At 39.3% G+C, this 23,565-nt stretch overlaps 1 protein-coding gene across 4 annotated transcripts in view; it reads right to left on the bottom strand.

The window, feature by feature from the left end:
• Positions 1-23,565, bottom strand: part of MTMR10 (myotubularin related protein 10) — a 37,769-nt gene that overhangs the window by 12,960 nt on the left and 1,244 nt on the right. The window contains exons 2-6 of one of the 4 annotated variants that reach the window (XM_086757690.1): positions 22,737-22,797; positions 18,088-18,187; positions 9,308-9,444; positions 8,145-8,217; positions 5,847-5,989 (exon numbers count right to left, since the gene is read on the bottom strand). In XM_086757690.1, coding sequence (XP_086613816.1) covers positions 5,847-5,989; positions 8,145-8,217; positions 9,308-9,319 — 228 coding nt within the window. In that variant the 5' untranslated portion in view covers positions 9,320-9,444; positions 18,088-18,187; positions 22,737-22,797. Of the gene's footprint in view, positions 1-5,846; positions 5,990-8,144; positions 8,218-9,307; positions 9,445-9,961; positions 10,050-16,890; positions 16,923-18,087; positions 18,188-22,736; positions 22,798-23,565 lie in introns of those variants that run through there. The other 3 variants (XM_086757689.1, XM_086757692.1, XM_086757691.1) reach the window with 3 other exon arrangements.

Below are 23,565 nucleotides of genomic sequence, written 5' to 3'. Positions count from 1 at the left end.
CCTATTTTTGAAAGCAGCAGCTGAAATCTGTGTCATTTACTCGCCACATTAGAGAAAAAGAAAACGTGTGTGCTGTGTTAAGAGGGGTAAAATAGTAGGGAGAAATAGTAAGCATTCAGATCTGGTTCCCCAAAAATATGAGACCATAGCTGTGCTTCTGAACCCAGCAGCTGAAAAATGCTCCAAGGGTTCCAAACTACAGATATAACTCACAATATCAGGTACTGCACGGGTACATTACAATACAGGTTCAGGACCTCCATTTCTCTTATTAAAAAATATTTATGTATTTTTTTATCCTGTTACTGTCTTCATTTTTACACTTAGACAAATTCCACTACAAACCCCACTCCCACATACACCAAATGAGTATTAAACACATACTCATTTTCAGTTTATTCCTCTCGAAATCCATATAGTAGTTTCATTGTCTGAGAGTTTCAAAAGCCAAGCACATTCCACAGATCTCAGCAGATTACCACCATCAGTAGAAAGCTCTTAAATTGGAAGACAAACATGTTTTACAGGAAATGTTCTCATATCAAACTGAAAAATGTTTGGTATCCTTGCCAATTTACAGTTGTGTAAAGCTGAAGATATTTAGGCTCAGTCAAATAACAAGAGAATAGGGCGCTTGTTGGAAAGTTCATTTATTAGAAGCAGTCAACACAATGGCTGCAATTATTTCATAGCACAAAGGTCATTTCCCTATGCCAGTGTCTCCTGCTCAACCCCTCTCTGAGAAAAATAAATGTTACTTTCAGGGCAAACCCTCCTCTTCTTCAACAGGAATTGTACCAAGGACGGGAGCTTCAAAATATTCCTAAAGCTCTTGGAAAGAGAGTTTTGAACAGCCATATTTCACAGGTGCTCAGTTAGCATCACCCTGCATCTCACCTCCTTCCCTAAGCCGGGCTACCTGTCTTATGCGCTCCCTGGAAGGATCCTGTTTTCCCTTGCTACTGCAATTCCCATTCTGAGTAGACACCCGTAGTGGAAAAAAAATCACACAACCAGGAGCAGAGCAAGTCCCACAGAAATAATTTTTTAAGCTTCCTAGGCAGGAAGTCTTCTTGGAAAAATAAGCTTTCAGGTAATAAGACTTTAAACCTTAACTGTTGAGCATGTTCTCCTAGCTGCTGAGCTATGAGTTGTCTAACTGAGAGCCACGTCTTTCACCCCCCCCCCCATACCCCCTCTATAAGAATTCCAGTACCAGCTATACATAATACTTGATTTGGTTTGAGTACAAGTAATCTACATGAGAAGAAACAGAACAAGGACTTCAGAGGCCGAAGTAACTCTTTACATATCAGAATCCTTGATCGTTTGTACATAAATGTGTTTGAATGCCAGGACTAGGTTTCCTAAGCCCTAGGAGAAATATTAAAACACATTGCTATTTTTCAAAATACCTTTAGATAAGTTTAGTTCAGAAAAATGTTTCTTCACCCCCTCTAATCTCACTTCCACAGACCACAGAGATCTTCTCACGCATTCCCAGTGTCTTGAGGTATCACCAATTTGGTGATCTATATAAACAACTAGAACAAGGTAACACAGAAGTTTGGAGGGCTGGGGAGAAAACATTAGAAAGGGACAGGATCATTTGTCCAAAACTGAGTTTCATAGTATTCTTCATAACAACTAGGAAAAAATTGTTCCACTCCATCCCAAGCGTAATGACGTGTGAGGAGGCCAGTTTTGACTGCACAGGAAACAAGATCTGAGATAAAATAATTTTCCTCCTGTTTTGATTAAGCATGTGTGTCTGAAACTGCTCTCATACTCAATTAAGAACAGCTTCCTGAAGGAAAAGAACTGAGGGAGCTCCAGAAGAGAAAGGGATGGAGAAAATGGAGATATATTGAGGCAACAGGAGATTACAGGGTGTGCGCCATTCTGGGGCACTGCCAAGATTCACATACGCGGTGAGGCAACACGCTATCCATCACCTAACAGTCACACCATCTCAAGCCTCACCTTTTCATACATTTTAATTTCTTAGTCTAATGTCAGCTATTGTAGCAGCTAGAAATCAGCAGCAGTTTTCATCTTGACTGCTTGTTATGATTTTCAGAATAAAATCATTCCTTTTCCTTTAAGGAACGTGAAATGCTGCTTCTTTCACACTGCCTAACTTAAGACTTCCCCAACTTGCTTACCCTTGTTTCCACTTCCTCCCACACCCAGCTGGCTTTCCTTCCTTTGGAGACTCTATAGTGCTATTTTAGAGACAAAACAGAATTAAACTGCTAAATAGTTATGAGTGCAAGTTTCTATTCCCTCTACTATTCCTTAACTCTTGTCTCCCAAATATCCATTAATAAAAATGAAGAAAAAACAACTATTTACTTGACTGATTAATATAGAGACACTATTTCATTAGCATATATTGGCTGCAACTAATGTTGAAGGCATTTTTCTAACAGAACTTGATTTTTAAGCCTCATGATAATAATTTACCCCAAAATAAACCAATCAATTTAAAACTCCATGTATTCTTCCAATTTGTTTCTACTTAAAGGCAGAGAAAAACCACCTCTGAAAGTTCTACCAATATTACCCACACATCACGTCTATACATACACAGCAAGTCAGGCAGAGTGCCTACATCTGAAGCCTGACTGCTTCCAGACTCGGATCCTGCTTTTCACACTTACTACCTAGAAGAGCCTCAGAGTGCTCTCTGTCCCAGGAAGGCATCTAGAGGCATTCACACTCCCACAGTTTGAAGTGAATATTTCAGCAGGTAGATATTTCATTTTGACCCATGAGTGCTTTACTCATGGGATGATACTCCTCTGTACTTCCAGGATGACATTTAGTTAGACACCTCCCTGCTCCGATTTGTATAGCAGACTGTATTTATGTAAAGTTTGCTAAAGGAAGCTACTTTTGATTTATAAAGCACTAGCATGCAAGTCTCTCACTTTACAGAAGAGAGATTGTTACACTAACTGAAACATCACCTTCTCTTCTGCTTATTTTAAAAACAAGTGAAAAAACCTTATTTGAAAAAACTTCAGTCATAAATATTTCAGACATGACTTTGATTACAGCCTGCACAATTCACTGATTCCAACAGAAATTGAGTTCTGCGGTTTCTCAACATTAAGCACCCTAGAAAACCTTTATAAAACACATAAGCACAATTTATCCAGTTCATTTTTTACTCCGGAGGTCCTCATATCTAGCTCCAAAATGAGCATAAGCAAACATATACAGGGAAAAAAAAATATATAGTTGACAATTAATTTTATTTTTCCCCAAAGAGGTGACTGGAGATCAGGCCTCCAGGTCAAAAGGAAAGAGGAGAAGCTGGAGAGGGTGTAGTGGTAGGCTACCAAGATGTCCTTAAGTACACCTTCTGAAGAAACTGGGCTCATTTGGCTGTGCACCAATGACACTGCAGGAAACCACTACCCAGGAAGGCAGTTACAGACTGAGTCTTGCCAGATGACATAATGGGCAGCAGCTAGAAACTCATCTTGGGACATTCAAGCTGGACATCAGGAAAAACATGCAGCACTGGAACAGGTCACCCACCGAGGGAGAAGGCTCTCCATCCTTGATGGTTTTCAAGATACAACAGGACAAATCCACAGCTAACCTGACCTAATCCTGGCAACTCTGAAGAGAAAGGTGGACTAGGTGGTCTCACAGGCCCCTCCCACCCAGCACCTCTGAATCCATGGTCAGTTCTCTGCTACAACACTCAGTCAGAAGACAATGCTAGCACACTCAGATGAAGAGAAGAGCAGGACTTCCCTCTCACCAGAACTCAGTTATACTTAAAGTCTTGGTCCTCCCTACAAAAGTTATGATCACACAATTATTTCCAAGTAGAGAGCTACCAATGTTTTAATGTACAAATGGCTGGATGTAAATATATATTAAAGAGGCTACTCAGAACTGTAAGGAGATCTGACCACCTTCCTTTGTTTTTAAACACCAGGACAACCTTGTAGTATGTGCTACATGAAGGGCAGGAACAGAAACATCTCAAGAGTGCGGTGCTAGCATGCCATTTAAATGCCAGAAAGAACAAAATAACTCCATTCAGTATGCTGTGTTAGACCATTCTAGCTGCGTTCACCAGCACCCCAAAATAACTGAACCAAATCCTGATAGAAAAAAACTTGATCTAAGGACCTCATGGTTTTAGATATTTGTATTCTAACGCTAACAGAACAATGCTATTATGTCCCTTCAGTAAAAGCGTGCTTCTGTGATACACCCACACAAAGCTGCAGTAACCTACTTGATGCACCAAAACTGCAACAGCAGCCACACACTGATACTATGATTTGTACAAGTTTTCCTCCACCCCTCTAGTGAGCACATTCTGATATCTGAAAATGGGAACTGTTACACTTTTGGTCACCACCAGTACTGTGTTTATAACCACACGGATTCAGATCCTTCTGGCTCTCTAGAACCAGCTGTTCTTCCTATCAAAAGAAGTCACGCTAGACCATGTAACTATAAATGTATAAAGCAAGCGCCTTCATAAAAAGGTTTCACTTTTTTCTCTTACGTAACTAAATACAGCACAAAGCGTTAATGAGATGCCGAGTTGATGCTCCCTTCCTCCCTCCTCCAGGCTAATCACTCCTTAGCTTTGACAGCCAGTTAGAAACAGTTGCTATAAAGATATCCCAGCAGACAGGCTGCTCCAGGGGGATTCCAGAGAAGCTGTGGAAGGGGAACTGACTGCTGAAAGATTGCCCAACATGAAAGGCTACAAACAGCAAGGGCAGCAGGCAGGGAGGAACCTAGGAAAAGCAGCGAGGAAAGAACAGCCTGCTTCGTTACAGGGCTTCTGCCCAGGGACCCCTAAGAGAGTACAGGTGAAGAAGTGATGAACTGGTTACCAGTTACTCCATTGGTAAGTGCAAACAGGCTAGTGTCTGGGCAGATGGTTCTTAGGACTCGCAGGGTTAAGCTCAAACTTTATCCTACTGAGCAGGGGATTCTTAAGCTCTGTGAGCAAATGGGGTCACTCCTTACGAAACGATAGCTGTGCTGTGCCTGGGCACAAAGCGGGGCCAAGGGGGTCAGAGGAGCCGTAACTCAAATAACAACCTATGGCAGCGATCCAGAGCGAGGAGGCTGGGGAGCTAATGCTGTTACATAAACTGACCATCTCTGATCAGGAGAAACTTACCCGGACCTCACCGGGTTAAATAACACGGTATGATTATGTTGAGACTTGGGACGACAAGCGTTAAAACTGAGGAAGGAACGACATTTCTAGGAACGTACAGACAGAAATAATTTCTCTTGTAAGAGGTATGCAAGTCTTTTCTAAGAAAATCTTGACAAAGAGCACATAGTTTTATGTAGATTAGACAAACTGGTCATTCCAAGAGCTCGTTGGAGAACTTGCTGTGTGAAGCAAGCAAGAAGTGTATACATAAGATCGTACACTTTACATGTGGGTAAATTAAACTTATAACTTTCAGAAAACGTATCAAAGTTTCAAACATTTTCCATAAAAATGTAAACATCTGATGTACAGCTGCAATGCAGTATTCCAATTCCAGTCTTTAAAAAGATTTAATAAATTAACAATTTTTAAAAGTACAACAGATATGACATGAAATGCAGGTTCATCTTATACGAAAAGAAACAGTTAATACATCACATTAAAATTTTACCTAATAATTTTGACTCTGAAAAAAAAAAAAAAAAAAATCAGACATTCTCCGGTAATAGAATGTCATTAATTTGCAATTCTTCCCTCCTACTTCTCTGTCAAAACATAAACCAAAATATTCTCACTAGATAGCTGTTGTTACACGTAAAGGCTACAAGGAAGATGTCACAAGAAGATGTAATACCTTTTTTGCACTCTCAGGACCTGCTTCATCAAAACGAAATCTGACAATACGGAAGTCTTTGCAATAAATTATTAATTCCGTTGGATTAAATTTAAGTTTTTGGTTGGGACCAAGGACCTTCTGCTTCCTCTTAGTGTCATTCACTGCAAAGAAAAGATGAAGTGATTGGTCTGTGTTTTGTAGGTGTACAACACAAGACTGGCTCAAACAGATACGATAACGCTGCTACCAGCAGTTTTTCACTAATAGCACACTTCAACTGTTCAATTGAGGTACAAAATCTGTAGGTCCCCTGTTGATCCATCTCCTTTCAAACAAGTGGCTGAATTACTGTTTCCTGTATACCCAGAATATTTTTGTCCATCAACAACTTCACACATGGAAAGAATTAACATGTAGTATTCCCAAGAGGCATTTTTGCTCCCAGGCAGTTAATTGTGTATGCTGCAATGCCCTTGTGATGCACAGTAATTGGCAATGCAAATTTTTTTAAATTTTTTTTTTTACTTGGATGTATTAAAAAGTGCTGGAGTTGATCTTAACTCTTATTTCTTACATAAAGCTCAGGAATGTAAGCATAGTAAATTGCCAGCTGGTCTAGACCTGCATAGACAGGCCGTGTCTCTATGTATCTCCTTTTCAAGCAGAGGAAGCTAAGCTGTAAAAAGTAAGCGTCACAGAAGCCACAGAGATTTTATTTGTGGTGACTCAGAAAACTGGGGCACGTAGCTGTTGAGTGATTATTGTCATAGCTGCCTGGTTGCAGGTATCTTCTGGGTTAAACTTAATTACTTCCAGGGAACTCACAACAAGGGTTTTAGGAAACCTCCAGCTATTCACCTTCAACAGAACAACCAGCAAGCAACCTCTTCTGCAGTGTGGGTGAAAACCTCCCCTTAATTCCTGTTAGGAAAGCTTATGGTTCACTAAATTTAGCGTAAACCTTCATAACAGAAGAACAAATAATAATCTCCTCAAGTGTGGGCAGGAGCTATTGCCCTCTCCCTTTAAAGAGCTTCAAACCTCAATGGAAAAGCTACCCAGAAAGAGTTCCCTCTACCATTCTTCTAATGAAACTGCAAACGTTCACGCCGTTTGACAGTTTGGGGAAATGTGCACAAAAGAGTAACCTAGATTCTGCCAGCCCTCAAGTTTAAAAATTAAAACTATCTGTAGTCCTCTCCCATTTAGGAACAAGGCATTTAATGTGAGAGAACATAATAACAGAAAAATTATTTGAGGCTGACTGGCTTTCCCTCCCTCTTTAGCAGAATTTATTATATGAGAGTTTGTATGAGATGATGTTAAATAAGAATATTGCAACACTTCACTTATAAGCATCCCTCAATACAAAACTGTCATTAACAGATCTGCAATACTGCTACTGTTCTGTCACTTCTATCCGGTATTTTTGAAAAGGGGCAACAAACATGGGCCAGTACAAGACCATGTAACAAGTCAATAGCACTTCTTCACTAAAACAACAACAACAAAAAAAAGCAACCCACATTCTTCCTCAGAAACACATTAATCTTCTCACAGTGATTACAAACAGCCTTCAAAGTAGAAATGGATTGTTGGACAACTTTGGGCACTGAAAACTTGTAAGTAATAATTTAAGTTACCTACACTCAGAAAATCAAGTATTTAACAGCCCATGCCTTAATCAAGATTCAAAAAATTAAGCACTTACACAAAATTCTTCAATTACAAGACGAAAAACATTATTCTTAAAACAGGTTACCCTAAAGTATCCACTGAATCAAAAACTGGTTCTTCAAAATAAGTATTTTTAGGTTTTTTTTCTTCAGATTAAGATGTCTATTGTCATTTGCAGATTTTTCAGGACCGTTAGCTATGAACTTGCTAAGAATCAGACAAGATTGAAAACTCAAGCGTTTCTGTTGTTGGATATCCCAGCTATGTGTAAATTGTACAACTGATGTGCTTTTTGCAATCTAGTATATTTAAATGGAAGCAATTCAGTTACTTGAATATAAAAAACTTGCTAACAACATTTCATACTGCAGTAACAGGTCCTAGAACACCTGCTGATTCAGTATCGCAGTTAAAATTAAAACCAATATAAAGATACTACTAAATAAGTCTCCTGCATGGCGCCTCAAGTTTTATTCAGCTTTTATCCTAATTTTAAATAAAACAACTTCTTCAAATCAGCAAAGATTAAAGATATAAAACCTTAAGTGTCAGCAGTTCTGCACAACCTAACAAGCAGCTCACGGTTTTGAGCTGAGTAAGTTTAAAGCCTGTCATCGTACGTAACCATCCGTGACATACCTGTGACGATCTGCTCAATGCACGTTAGTGGGACGTCGTGTTCACCAAGGAGGAGGTTTTTGTAATGGAATTTCTGAAACGCACAAATTCATAGCCATTAATTGCAGTTCTGCAGTTCGCAACCACAATACAGCACAACTTTGAAGAAACTATGATAGAAATCAGGCATGCTTAGACTTTCCTGACATGTACCAGCCTTGCCCATTCTCAGGCAATTAGCAGTTGTGGAAACAGCCTCTTGTGCTGGTGAATGCACACCAAACAGTTCAGAGTGCGCAAAATAACCCCACAACCTGCACTGAACGTACCAGCCTCAAAAATTGATGGTAGAAATTCAATACAATCTGAAATGTACGCTCTCTCTCTCAATATATATATATATTTGATATTAAAAAAAAAATCTTCAACCACTACTGTAACCACAGAAAGAAAAAAAAATATTAATTGAGCTTTCAGAAATAAGTTTTCACAACTACTTCATGTCAAAACCTAATTTTTTGAAGTAGCTTTGGTCAAACTTAGTGACCACTACCGAATAAGCATTTATCTACTTTCAGAGTTAATTGAGTGTTCCTTTTAAAAGCCCATAATGAAAGTGAAAACTCTACTGAAAATAACACACAGCCCACAACTTGGATTTCCAAACAGTACTGTATGCTGTGCTGTCCAAAAACTGGTGGAAGTTTTGAATGTCACATGTTCCGCTTTGACAAGGTTTCTTTCTCCCTTTTCTTGTTGCTTCCTCTACAATGAAAACTCATTTCATGGTTAGTTTGTCCTTCGTCAGTAACGCCACTAAAACTTGGCTTTGCTGATCTGACGTTCCTAGCCAAAGGAACATTGGCAATTGCCTTCTTCAAGGAGGAGCATGCCTTTATATAATTCCTGCTTTGCCTTTTGTAAAACCACTTCCCAACAAAGCCTCCATAAACAGAGGTGAACAGAGCTGGCTGTATGTCCACAGCAAACCCGCTCTGCTCTGATATTCTCAGGGAAGGGATGGAATAGCGACACATTCAGCACAGGACAGCAGAACCTTATCATTTAGCCTGCTTTGTTTTAGATATTTCTATCAGATATGAGAGAGATGACTATATTCTAACTAAATCCACTTTTCCGATCACATTTGTTGTCACGATGCAGTGATGCAAGTAAGAACAAACCTGTAGTGGCATTGGGTCGTCCGTAATAAAGGAAATCTTGAAGTTAGTGCAAACCAATTTGCCCCACAGGTCGTATTGACTTGTATCCGTTGCAATGCATTTTCTTACAAAGTTGACTTCATTTACCACAATTTCACCTGAAACAGAAAAAGGGGAGGGGAAAGAGAAGCCTATATAAATCTTGCAGGTGCAACCGTGTAGCACCAAGAAACCCCTAACTCTTTACCTGTTGCAGGTTATACACATCTTCCGTGTAAACCTGGACGTCAACTAACACCACTTGGGGGAAAAAAAGAAAACTACCTTTCCAAAATAGACACTATTTTGCAGCAGTTAAAAGCAAAAAATAAAAAACAAAAAACCCCACACATCACTTTCCTTATACCCAGAAATCAAAATCTGCAATTCTTCACTATTAAAAATTCATTGGTTTGGACAATGCTGTCCTTTAAACAAAGGCATACGTTCATGTACTTCAGCTAGTATTTATTTTCAAAACTGAAATTAGCCGGCTATTGTTAAATACTTTAGAGAGTTTTATGAACTTTATGAATCCAGAATGACCACTCCACATCTAGTTTTGCTCTTAAAACAGGTTTTCAGGTGATTTCATAAAAGAAAAATCAGAACACAAACACATTAAACCTTCCTCACCATTTCTACTGTGACCATCTAATGAAGGGGACCAGCCATTTCGTTTTGCGAAACAGAACACTGGGGAGGGGAACCACAATCCCACCACCGTCAGCGATGGGACGGCAGGTAAGCGGGAGAGCACCTGAAGTGCTGCTCAAGGGAACGCCTATTGCTCCAGCCAGCAGGTTGGCTCCACCGCGGGCCCAACTCAAATCCCTTGATGTGGCCCTGGAGGGAAGAGGGGCCCAGGAAAGGTGGTTAATGTACAAGGAGCACCTCCTCCAAGCTCAGGAGCGATGCATCCCAACAAAGAGGAACTCAGGCAAAAATGCCAGGAGGCCTGCATGGATGAGCAAGGAGCTCCTGGACCAACTGAAAATCAAAAAGGAAGCCTACAGAGGGTGGAAGCAAGGACAGGTAGCCTGGGAGGACTACAAAGAGGTTGTGTGAGTGGCCACGGATCAGGTAAGTCAGGCTAAAGCCCTGACAGAATTAAGTGGGTGCAGGGACGTCAAGGACAAGAAGAAAAGCTTCTTTAGGTACGTCAGGGATAAAAGGAAGACCTGGGAGAATGTGGGCCCCCTCCAGGAAGAAAAGGGAGACCTGGTTACGCAGGTGTCACTCTGAGCAACCTGATCTGGTTGGAGATGTCCCTGCTCCTTGCAGGGGGGTTGGACTGGATGGGCTTTAAAGGTCCCTTCCAACCCCAATGATTCTATGATGAAGAAAAAAATAAATATATTATGCAAATTCATGTGAAATAAGCTATGAAATAAAGCACACAGGCAAATGAGACTGAGAACTAATTAAAAAGTAAATCACTACACACAGTGTCACTTTTTAGTTCCACAACAGGTTTCTGAAAGCTAAAAAGTAATGTCATTCTTACTTCAGGAAATGAACTTCATCACATATTTTGCTTCATAGGGCTTTGCTTGTGAGATCAGATCAACCACATCCTTCTGCCACCGTCTACCATAAATAGTGTGGGAGTGGAAATGTGTTCAAGAAAAGTGTAATTTTATACTAGCTGAGGTGTTGGGTTTGGTTTTGTGTTTTGGTTTTTTTTTTGGTTTTTTTTTTTAATAAAAGACTAAGAACTTAACATTGCTAAAGCTTAATTCGCTCGTAATAGGTTGGTCATATTTAGTCCCAGTTGCCCAAAATGTCACCTCAGAGTGTGCTAGCCTTTGCAAGAAGAGTCAGTTCTTTGAGCGACTACAGTGGCAGTAACCAGTTATCTGTGTGCCCAGTGAGTATGGATACCGCTCTGAACAAACCTCCCGACTGTCTTCTGATCTACAGAAGGTACTTCCCTCAAGTAGCTATCACTGCACCCAAATAACCATACGTTCAAAGAACTGTCTTTAACATTCCAAGTGTTTGAGCGGAAACTCACCTTTTGCTAGTCTTGAGGCCCCGTCTGTGCACACACTCCTCATGCTAAGCTGCTTAGCGAAGCTGCTCCGCCAGCTCTCTTGCCCCTAATATGATTAGCCACCAGCCTGGAAGTAACTAAGAGCAGCAGCAGTCCCTGCTTTTAGTTCAGTACTGATAAACAGCTACAAAAATTTATTGCACTAACTCCGTCGCCTTGAGCTGGGGCTGTTTGAGGATGTAAGGGGACAAGTTTCATTCACCTGTGGTTATCACAGACGCGCACAGTCTATGGCAGAAGTGGCAAGAGTTGTGAAAATTATTTTACAGACAGATGTGCTGGACCTTTAAAGTCTTTTCTCAAACCTTACCAAACTGTGGTTAAATAAGCTTTTGAATTTAAAAAAAAAAAAAAAAAAAATTTTCTAAGACATTCAGTACAAATAGTTAAAAGTTCAGCCAAGTCTGCAGCAATTGAAAACAACATCTTATGACGGGGTACATGAGAATGACAAGCCCTACTTCTGTTAAACATTATAATGAAAATGTTCCAATACTTTCAGCAGTCTGGCCTGAAACTTCTTAATGCCCAGCATTTTTTCTAATAAGCTATTTACTTAAATAACTGCAAAAGCCCAAACTGTATATTAAAGCAATTCCTTCTCACAGTTGGTGTTTATCTCCAACTATCCAATGTCAAGGTCTCAGTCACACTGCCTCAAAGCTTCCCCCTGCACAGAGTCAGTTCTAAACCTAAATAGTTTTTATTCTTCCCTCTCCCAGTACCTCCAGTGCATCACTGCATTTCTAATAAGATACGAGAGCCAAATACACTATGAAATTAAGTGCAGCTTCCATAAGGATATGCAGCTTCCATGTAACGCTCTCTTGTCTGTTATCAAGTGGAATATTTTTTAGTATCACACAGAAGACACACTTACTAAAAGCACAGATTATTATTACCAAACTATTTTAGTACTTCAAATCTTTGATGCTACAAACCAGTAGAGAAATAAGAGATCCATTACTGCTCTCATGTGAACTTCTTCAGTTTGAACCTGCCCCAGTTTCAAACACACCTGCTACACCAATCTCTTCACCAAAGCCAACCCTTTCTCCTTCCCCTCTCCACTCCTCGTAACTGTGCGGCCACGCTACAACACGTTAATACTAATCCTATTGCAGTGCAATTTCATTTATTCTCACCTCACCCACCACAAATACACCCTGGGTTTTTTGGCCTAGCTTCTCCTTCGCACTCGAGTGTACAGCCCTGGCGCAGAACTGCCGGTTTTGAGCCTGGATATTGCGATACAGAGCGTGCACGCATACAGATTTCAGCCTAAGGATTTAAACACTTACAATGAAGCCTGAGAAAGTGTGCAACACAAATTTAATAGATGCAGTGCTCAAAAGCCTCTAGAAATGGAATGTTTATTTTTAAATGCAGGTTTGGAATTGTGCATATTGATCCGGCTTTTATCCCTCATTTGGACATTTATAATGAGCGATATAAAAAGGTGCTAACCTCCAAACTTAATTCAAATATAGGGAAGGAGACAAACAACGTAAGTAGTACGTGTGGGTCCTACACAATGAACCCCCCTTGTATTTGTAGCCGAGGTGATTTTTCTATACAAAGCCAACAACAGAGCTATTCAGAGATATTACACTGCACATTTTCACAATGTAGCCGCTGCTTTTTTCCAGTAAACAGTCACAAGCTGTTCCAGACACGGAACAGCAGGCAACACTTCCATGTGACTCCGACCGGCAAAGAACCATCTCAGGAGACAAGTGTAGCTTGTTTAAACGCTGACAGGAAACCAGAAGGAAAATTACAGGTTGCCACCCTTTATATATAAAGCCTCATCATGTTTAATAAAAATATTTCTAAATTGAATACACGAATCACAAAAATAACAGGAAGGACAGACAGATCTATCTAGCTAATACACCTTCCACTTAACAAACAGCCTCAGAAACTGTGAAAACCTCAGAAAAATTCTGATGAATCTCCCAAAAGAAGATGCAATTTGATTGTTTTGTATTGTGGATGTTAAGAGAATTCATGGCATATATCTAATCCACCATAACACATAACCCACTACAATGCAAATGCAATTCTGAAAGCAGAGCATGCACGGGAACTGGAGGCAGCAGAGGCGCGACTGAAAACGCTGAATTCAGTGATCAGCAGAATGAGTGATCAAAAGCTGTCACAGCTCTTCTGCAGCAGCACTCATTTTTTCTCCCTACCATGCAGTCGTACTAAGCGAGTCTGGTCCAGGCTTGAGGGCAACTTATTTCTGCAAAATCTGAAAATGCAATCCCTCATCAGGAATATCCTAAAATAAGGGCTGTTCTGCACCATTTTGCATACTTCTGAACAACATTTTGGTCATTTTTTGTGCCATACCCCACAGGATCAAGTTTAATTTGTGTTTGTTTATCTTATGAAGGCAGTAATTTGTAACTTTTGTAATCAGGAACTCTGGGTCCAACAACCTGCATACATGCAGATCACATAAAATACCAATAAAAATTTCTTAGCTTTGTGTATTTTGTGTCAGTTTTATCACTATTGTATCAGTACCAGGGCAATCAGACAATAAGGAAATTTGATAGATCTGAAAAACTAAGCAAGAGCTGCTATAGAATTAGCACTGCCTTAGAACCTGTAATTGGTAGTTTCAGTATTTTCTCTAGAGACAAGGGTCTGGATTCTTTACAGCAGTAGGAAATGCATAAACAATCCTCTTCCACCTATATAGCCAGTTCTGATGTTTGCTGCCTTAAGATTCTGTATTGTCTTAGCTTAAAAGTCAAGAAACGTGCCAAAAAAGAGAGAGACTTCAAGTAATTTCCAGGTTTTCGGTTGCTCCCTGAAGCAACTGCCAAACCCTTCCATCCAAAAGAGTTTCTAGCGCAGTTTTGCTGCCTATGAATGCAGAAGGAATACAGCAGAACCCTGTATGTTAAAACCTTTGTTTCCAGGGAAGAAGGTTTATTGAATAGCGTCTAGGATCACAACCTTCTTAACACCCAGTGGAGGGTATTCAGTACTTTATGCAGTTGTTAATTCCCACCTAAATTCATAAAAACCTAGCACCTGAGTACGTTTAGGAAACTAACCCCTCTTCCTCATTTATAATGCTGATAGCGATTATACCCGATTAAGGCAACAGAAAAACAGCTTGTTTGTGTGAAAGATAGTCTAAACAGTTCACAACAGAAAAGCTGAAGTTAATTCAAGTAGCCATTTAACCATTAAAAATGCACATTAATGAGTTCATTTGTATTTAGAAAGATCTAAGTCTAAAACTGCTCTAAAACTGGCAAATAATTAACTTCTGAGTAAGAATTTCCAATAAAAACTTTATTAATAAGTAACTGAAATCTAGACCATCCTCACCCATTTAGCTGCCTTTTCTTAGCTGTTCTCTTGTGCAGAGAATACCAAAATTGTATGAGTTTATTAGTATGCACCACGCATTTAGATGTAAATGTCTCTAATCCACTTCTAAATGAATCTTCTGTTCAGTGTGCTCAGCCACTTCCAAACTGGAGAAAAAACTATTTGTAAGCTCATGAAATAATTGTCTTTTATCTCTTTTCTGATTTTCATGAGCTCTTACCATGTATTTAAGGATTTAAGATATGTGCTGCACACTACTGTAGATAATCATCCATCTTTTTTTATTTCCCCACCTGTTTTCCAATAAAAAATAGACTACATTTAATTTTCTGTACATCTGCAGAAAGCAAAAAAAAAAAAAAAAGTAAATAAGTTGTTCCAAAAGGACAGCTCAATACTGTGATTACTGGGGAATGAAAAACAATTTGTATATATTCTATTTGCATTAATTTTTAGTAGAAGAACCTGAGATTTCTGTCAAAAAACAACTCTAACCACTGCTGGGAGAGTTGTGTGTTTTAAATGCACAGTACCAGAAGAGCTTGCTTTGTCAACCTGATTAGAAAAATTGTTACTCAGATATCATCATGAATATTTCTCTAGTTTCTCCAGTGCAGTAACAAACAGAAGAAGAGCGTGACAAGAGCTTAGCTAAATTTTAGAAATTCTGAGTAAGAAAGGAAAGTAGCAAAAAAAAAAAAAAAAAAAAAAGTAAAGACTTCTTGGTAAGAGTCTTCAAAGAACAACTATTTTTTCCCGTGCACAATAACAAGATTAAAATCAGTATTTGTCCAATCATGGGTAATCTTTCTGAACTTTGCAAAATAAACTGAGCACGGGAGAGATCTGAAAAGATAATTGCTTTTCCGAAGTAGGATGGGATGCTCCACAAAAGCCTCGCCCACACCCCAGAAATACAGTAAAGGACACAAGACCCTGGAGCAGGCAACCAACAGGAGTTCAGATGGCAAGAAGGGAACATCCACCATGAGCAAGGCTCTCATCAGCAACTAGATCCAAAATAAAGTGTGGCAGTAGATTGAAAAGCTGCTCACGCTTACAGCGTTGCTTTAATCCAGCAACTTGTGTTTCCTCTAAAATGGAAACAGTTCCACATTCAACATCCATTCCCACCTCAACCCTTGTGCTGGCACTGCCATTTGTGAAATACTCTGTCAGTCACATCTCAGAATTGATCCAGTTCAAAATAATTGTATTTTTCTTCCTTTTTTGTCAGTCCTGATTTCATCTGAATTAGCTCTCTGACCTGGCTTGTTCTGTGGTTGCACAGAAAAGCACCAGCACCAAGTAGCTAATGCGAACACGAACCTGTGATGAGAAAAATGCAATAACAAACAGCTCCTCTTGGCATTAGTATGTATTTTTAGGCCAAATTAAAATAACCCTATCACCAACCTCCTCCCAAGGAGTTTTAGCAATGACTTGGTGAGAGTTCTGTAACGTGAACAGCAGACAAGCCAGTGAAGAGGGAGAGTGTTTTCTGTTTTGCATATTTTTAGTCTGGCTACGTAAACTACAGATTCCCAAAGCCTGACTCTGCCTAAACAATATAATCAGTAAGAATCTGAGAGGACTGTGGTTTTCAGCCTGGTATTTTCTAACTATGTCACCCACACAAGTTACAGATGCTGTTCTGAACTTGTACTATACTACTGGGTCTAGCATAAATTACTCAGGCTTGGCTTAATAAAGAAATCAATACAGAAACACATGTTCCTTAGAAATCAGTTCGCTGAAGACTTACTTCATTGGAAACAAATATAATTGCCAGGAAACAAAAACACCAGTGGTTTGGTCAGCTGACAATTCAGAATCTGCACTAACATTTTAGCCCTTTTCTGGCTTTTAGTGACTTGTGGCATTAAATATACATGGGACAGAGGGGGCAGAAATCAGTTACTTTGGAGCTGTTTTGCAGACTGCACATGCAGAAACATTAAAATATTTTATTTTAAAACATGTTAATCCTTCCTACCTTTAAAGAATTATTTCCATATTGCCCTACTGCTAACCTGTTGCAAACAGAAGGTATTTCTGTAGATACTTACAAATACTTAAAATATATTACTAGTCAGGAACTTTAAGAAATGCCCCCTATGCATTTGTAACAAAGAAGGCAGAACAAACTGACTCCATACAGTAAAATCCACTTGTAAGATTGCATCTGGAACTGAGACTGCCTTGGGAGTACTTTTATCATGCCAATCCTTAAAAAAAGTAAAACCAAACACAAAACAAGCAGTTAACTGAACCCAAAGCATGCCTGAAAATTTACTTTGAGTCAAACAAACAAAGCAAGCTATAATAGAAAAGAGTATTTGCTATACACTTACTGTAAGTGATGCCTCGTTTATTCTAAATAGAAGTCAAATGCTTGGCTCATGTTTAAACTTCTTGCAGTATGAAAGATTTGCTTGCAGAAAGCTGACATTTCAAATTTCAAATGTAGAATCTGAAACTCTCATAATTTATTTAAATAAAACTTCTGGTATTTTTCTTTGTGTAGACCAGAAAATAATATTTCTAACTTTAGAAAAGCTTTAGGGAATTGTATTACTTTCCAAATTGCCACACTGATTTTCTAATCTGGCTATTCTGAAATGCTGAAAATAATTTCATGCTCTTGTATGACACTGATTCCTGAAAATGAGGTGAAACTACAAAGCTGTTTCCCTTACTTGTCTAATATCACACGCTAACTTTAAATACAAACAAGCTTTTACAGTAACATTTAAATGTCAAGTAAGAAACCCGATGCAGGGCAAAGCCCCTAACCCTGCAATATGATGTCTTAATCAGCTGCACAGTGACTAAGAGAGCGCTGGCTAGCACACCACAGCACTGGAAAAGAGAATCAACAACTGAAAATGTTTTGGAAACAATCAGAAGCTGACCTCATACCAGTTCTGTTCAGTTACTGTCAGCATCGATAGCCTATCGCCATCACAGATGGACACCCTGAACAGATCAAGCAGTACCTGCTTGAACACCAAGAGCTCATTCCAGCAATATACATGGACAAAGGGACAGTACCAGCACTACTACCTGTGCCAAGCAACTAAACAATCCCACTTTCCCCTTTGGGGTCCTAAACCAAAATGATTCCTAACACACCAGAAAGGCAGAGCTGACGGACCTCTCCAGTGATGCGCTAACCTCACAAATTTGGTCCCTATTTCTCACCTCCCCTCCCCAGGCCACAGTGCTGGCATCACGCGCTCACACCGCAACACCGTGACTTCTGCTCTCCAGCTCTGGGACACCACAAACCCAAGGAAAATGCCAAGGAGGCGGTGCAGGGGTTCAAGGCAGGCAGGGGTGAACATACCTGGGGTTCTAATGCACAAGGCTGTCTCACCAAGAAGTGTGCTCTCCTCCTCCTATCACAAGATGTGTTGCAGCTGCTCTGGAACACATGACTTAATGTACTAAGGATTTGCAGAAAGCAGGGAAAAAAAGAAAAAAAAAAAAGAAAAAAAAAAGAAAAAGAGCTAGGAGCTAACTTGTGAGAGAATGAGGCACTTCTAAAAGATTAAAATTTTCCATGTTTAAAGATTAAAGCCTCCCACAATTAAATTTCTACAGTCAGTTGCCTATCTAAGGGCACACGTATACAAAAATGCAAACCAAAACCAAAAAGCGGGTGGTAAAGCCAATTAGATTGGCATTATTACACAAAATCTGAATATATGTAGTGGCAAAAATCTTTAACATGATACGTAATCCCACCTCAACAAGAACACAGCACAACTGGAAAATATTCAGAGGCAATCAAAAGGATGATTAAGGATACAGAAGGCTTCCTTCTCAGGACCAAGACAACTAATCTAGGGGGAAGCAAATCAGAGCGGACGTATGACACAAGTCTGAAAATCATGAATCCCACAGAATGGGGGAATACAGCCTCATGTCTGCTGTGTCATACAAGAACTGGGATGGATCCAAAGAAACTAGATGGTGGTCAGTTCAGAAGAAATAAATAAAGGTAGTTTGTAACAACATAGAAGTTGCACATAAACAGCATATTAAATTGCTGAACTCCTTTTAAATTCCAGTTTACACAGCTATAGAAAGCAATCGGACTAATTCATGTAAGAAAAATCCAGCGAGAGGAATTAAATATGATAGCACTGTCTTTATGACACTAACTCCTCACCTGGATCTCCCCATTACGTTACTTTAAGAGGAAAGTCCCCACGCTACATACTGAAGGAAGCAGGGAGGGCAGAAGTTGTTGCTGGCAGTGCTGCTTGTCCTGTTCTTTCCTCTTCCAACACGCCTGCTGGCAGCCACCACAATTTATAAACACACCACGGGTGTGATCGCACACCAAAAATGATGGCACTGAAGCCGACTTCTACAATCTGACCACAAAACATGATGCAGGCACAAGAGACTATGAATAACTGCTTTGCAACAGCAGCTCACCACCAATACTCCTTTAACTTGCCTTACCGTGAGCAAGTCTTAAATATAAAAAAAATACTATTCTAATTCAGTTTACTTCTATAATTTTACTGTACAAGCTTTTGAAAACAAAACCAACTAAACCATTTCTAGCTGCTTCATAAAAAACTTACAGGTAACAACTACTAACTTAATCTACTAGCAAATTAGTACACAGAGCAACACTTTAAAATAATTACTGCAAGTGGCGGCATTAAGATTCAGGAACAACAATGCTTTTCTGACACTTACTCAGATGTTCCATTAGTTACATAAACTGCAGAACACCCTGTGTGAGTAACCGTGAGGGCCCTTCTGCCTGATCGGGCCTAAACCACGGTGCGGCACTGCCTACAGTGCAGACACTGGGCTGGTTCATTACCTGTCCGCGCGCTGCACCTACCTGCACCCTGCTCTGCCATTCAAATAACGCAAACACACACCACATAACGTTCCAGTTCTACGATTTTTTGAATGCTTACATTAACATCTCAAAAATGCCACAGACATTGTTGTGGAAAACAGGCTACAAGTAATTACCAGAACAAAACTCACCTTCATGTTTAACAACTTGAAACTCATTCTCCCCTGAAGTACACAAGCTTTTCTCCTCCTAGACAGGCCAGGCACTTTAACAGACTGGCAGTCTACCTGCTCCTTCTCTATTTTTCCTCTTTGACGTGCTTATGAAACAAGCTATGCAAACAAAGGAAAAGTGAAACTGTTACACAGGCCAACTCTTCAACTAACCCTGCAAAAACTCCTGATCAGAGAGCTAGACTAGGAGAACAGAACTGCAGAAAGGGAAAGAAAACATTTTTATAACTCTATTTTAAACCTGTGTTGTGTTTTGGAATGAAGTTATACTAAGCGCTATAAAATAATTTTATTTTCCCCACTGCAGTTTCAATGTTGCCACTTCAAACTATGGTTTTTACTTGCTTTAAATTCTGGTTGCTGCTTTTCCTAATCCACCAGCCTCCTCAGGGCACACAGTTCCATGAGAATACAGGCTTTTGTTCCAAAAGCTGAAGAGATGCGCCTCTATTCCTCTGGGCACCAGAGGAAACTTAAAAACAAACTCTACAGGTTAAAAGTTGATTCCAATGTAAATTCCTCTTTTTTTTTTTTTCTTCATTTAATGAAATTCTCCTCATTTTGTAACCTGACTCATTATTTCCATGTCTGGAACTCCCTCTCCTAACTTCCAGTGCACAGAAATGTAAGGTAGACAGCAGGGTTTTCAGCTACTTTGGAATTTCAGTTTTCAGTAAGCTACTCCCTCAAAGTGACTATGTTTTGGGAATCAAAAGCTTAATACAACTATTTACAGTTTTCAAAGCTTACTAAAACCAGTGACTGCTTGCGCTAATATAATTTAATTCCAAAAGAACTCCTTAAAAGCTCCACCAATTAAAGAAGCACAATGAACATTCAGCCGCTCAGGTTTAACTCTGTTCCTGAGAGCAAAAGCAATTTCACACAGCTATTAAGGATGGGATATTAGGAATACCATACTCAAACTGCACTTGCAAGGGAGTACAAGCCAGCCTTAATATAATTAAATGAGCTGGAATTTGGCCAGAAACTTGGGTTATGACAAATCCAAAAGCCAGCCTATCCAACAGCACAATGTGTACTTGTTTATACACTTTTCTGTCATCAAATGGTGCAGCAGAAACAAACAACAAAAAAGTGTTTAGGCTACTGCTTAACTTTAAACAGGAAGAGTTTCATTTAAGTCATTTAAATGGAGTCACTTCTAACCCCCCCCATCCTCATACAGATTGATGCTCACAAAAACGAAAAGATTTCACCAAAGCTGCTCTGTGGCTGTACAGAGCAGCCGATCTTATTATGGAATAATTCAAAATAGCACCTTAGAGTGATACGAAGGTGGAAATTTTACATCTGTGGCGAGTCATACTCTTTCAACTGGTTCCTATAGAACCTGGGGCAGCTTACTAAAAATGTCCCAAAAGCCACGAAATGCTGATCTCAAAGACAGCGTAGACAAGGGAAATGATGCAAACACGGGATAAGTATAAGCCAGTTGAGAAAAACAAACGCAGTCAGCACCATTTTAAGCGTACTTCAGAGTTTCACAAATAAAGCACGAACCACATGGCAAAAAGTTTCTGCACAGAAGTTGTTTTCTATAACTGCTCATGCACATGCCCCACAGTAAAGGCAAGATGTGTTACATTTTGAGAAAAGCAATCTCGAACTGCCTTGCATTTTCTGTGGAATGTCTCAGGGAAGAACATGCAGTCACTTCCTTGTGAGTCAAAGACCTTGGATGAATATCAACTGCAACATAACCAATAAGATGCCAAGTGGTAAGCAGAAGTTTTGCAAGCATAAAAATATAACTGTATTTCAAATACTGAGCAATCTTAGCAATGAATTGTAGGGTATTTATCCCTCAAGCAAAATCTGTATTATTTTATTTCATGAAGAGGGTCAGTCAGTTTTTACTCTTTCAGCTGAACCTCTCCCACAGTACTGCTGCCTGCTAAACTTAAGGTACCTCACTGGACCATACCACATGTCAATTAGTACTGCTTAATTAGCAACGGTCCCGCATGAAGCAGTGACATAAATAATTCTTAAAGAGTAACTTGTTTATACTGTTGATCACTTTGAAAGTTAAATATTGTATGAACTTAGACAACAGGATAGCAATAGCTTCCTACATTAGTAAATGTGTGTGTAAATTCGTATTTGTTAAGATATAATCTGAATGCTAAAGAAAAAACTGCAATATACTGCTGTTTTAAACTCAAAATTACCCTTAGAAACAGCAAACCAAATTAGTTACTGTGAGGTACAGTTTGCAATGAAAGTAATCTTGAGAACAGCAGATTGTTCCTTTGGTATCTGAAAATGGCTTCTAGAAATCCTCATTGATCAAAATGTCATTTACTAAAGATTATTTCTATTTAAAATACAGAAGCCATGAATATCCTACTTTTTTATAAATATAACAGCTGCATATTCAATAAGAGTAAATGAATGAAGAGGGCATTAGAAGGTTTCCAATACAGAAGTCAGTCAAACCTAGGTACTGGAAATTCTACGAAAATTTTCCTTTAAAATAAAGGAAGAGTACACCACATGCTATGGTAGTGGGTTCTGCACACAGGTAAAGGTCTGACTATCTGACAACAGTACAATTATTATGAGTCATAAACGTTGTGTCATAAACGTTACAAGACTTACAATGGTTCCATTTCAAATACTCGCAATAAAACCAAGACATTACTCTACAGGTGCTAAAGCATTACACAGTTAAAATTACCTAGGTGTTTGTTTAGTGTTTCAGGCAGGTTAGAACAACTTTCCACAGACACAAACATCACTAGGTTTTCCTACCTAGAAGTTATATTCCCTCAAGGAGAACGCTAGGATTAAAATATACCAAATATCAGTAAAAAAGGGAAAGCTGTTTACATTTTAGCAATTATAAGAAACACAAGGCTTCAATATTGCCTAGTTGAGGTATCTGTCAAATTCCTGATTTACGCCTACCTGGCAAAAGCACTGGTTCCAGTTTTTTAATCCTTGGTTCTGACGCTATATGGTCTTCACTCTGCAGAAAAAAAAAAAAAAAAATATAAAAAAAGATAATTTACTTAAGAACCAGAACTTTACTTGAGTAAAGGAGAAAATTCTTCTTTTAACTTAAAGAGTTTGAATCCAACCATAGTAACCGTTTTCTGTAACATTTTTGTGTACATTTAGCTTTGTGCCAGAAGAATATTTAAAGTGCTAATGTTTAACTCACTGCGTAACCTAGGCTATAACAAGTCAGAGGACGAATGAAAAACAATTTGGCTTGACGCTCCAGAAAGGCTCAAGTCCTCCAACAAGCTTTACACAGACATGGACACTCAAGTTCGCACAAAACTCTCTACCAACTTTTAACATGCATGACTTTCTGACATAGGGAAAATTTAAAAAAAAAAAATTAAAAAAGGCCAGGAACACATGCATGCCTACTTGCATTTTAATTCCAAACCTTAAAAAGAAAAATACTTCTATAAAAAGACTGGAAACCCTCAGTGAAATAACCGTACTGCCTATGGTTTCTACTCTGCCAGTGACATCACCATTTCCCCGGAGCAGGACTATCCAGAACTACATCACATCGACATTTCACTTTTACCAAGAAACTGTGACAAAGCAAAAATGAGTCAACGTGTCAGAAGCGTTGCTAGAAGAGGTCCTGCCTTGTTTAAAATCAATAAATAAATAAAAGCCACATTCTGTCAAGTGCACCCCCAGACCACACAAAAGGTCCTGGTGGTTCTACCAGATACACTTGAGACCATACGCGCCGTATACTGTATTCTACTGT

This window comes from Chlamydotis macqueenii, chromosome 12, assembly GCF_036417535.1.
Source record: "Chlamydotis macqueenii isolate bChlMac1 chromosome 12, bChlMac1.mat, whole genome shotgun sequence".
Lineage (NCBI taxonomy): Eukaryota > Metazoa > Chordata > Aves > Otidiformes > Otididae > Chlamydotis > Chlamydotis macqueenii.
The sequence above is the reverse complement of the archived record's forward strand: the minus strand, read 5'-3'. Positions and strand labels throughout refer to the sequence as shown.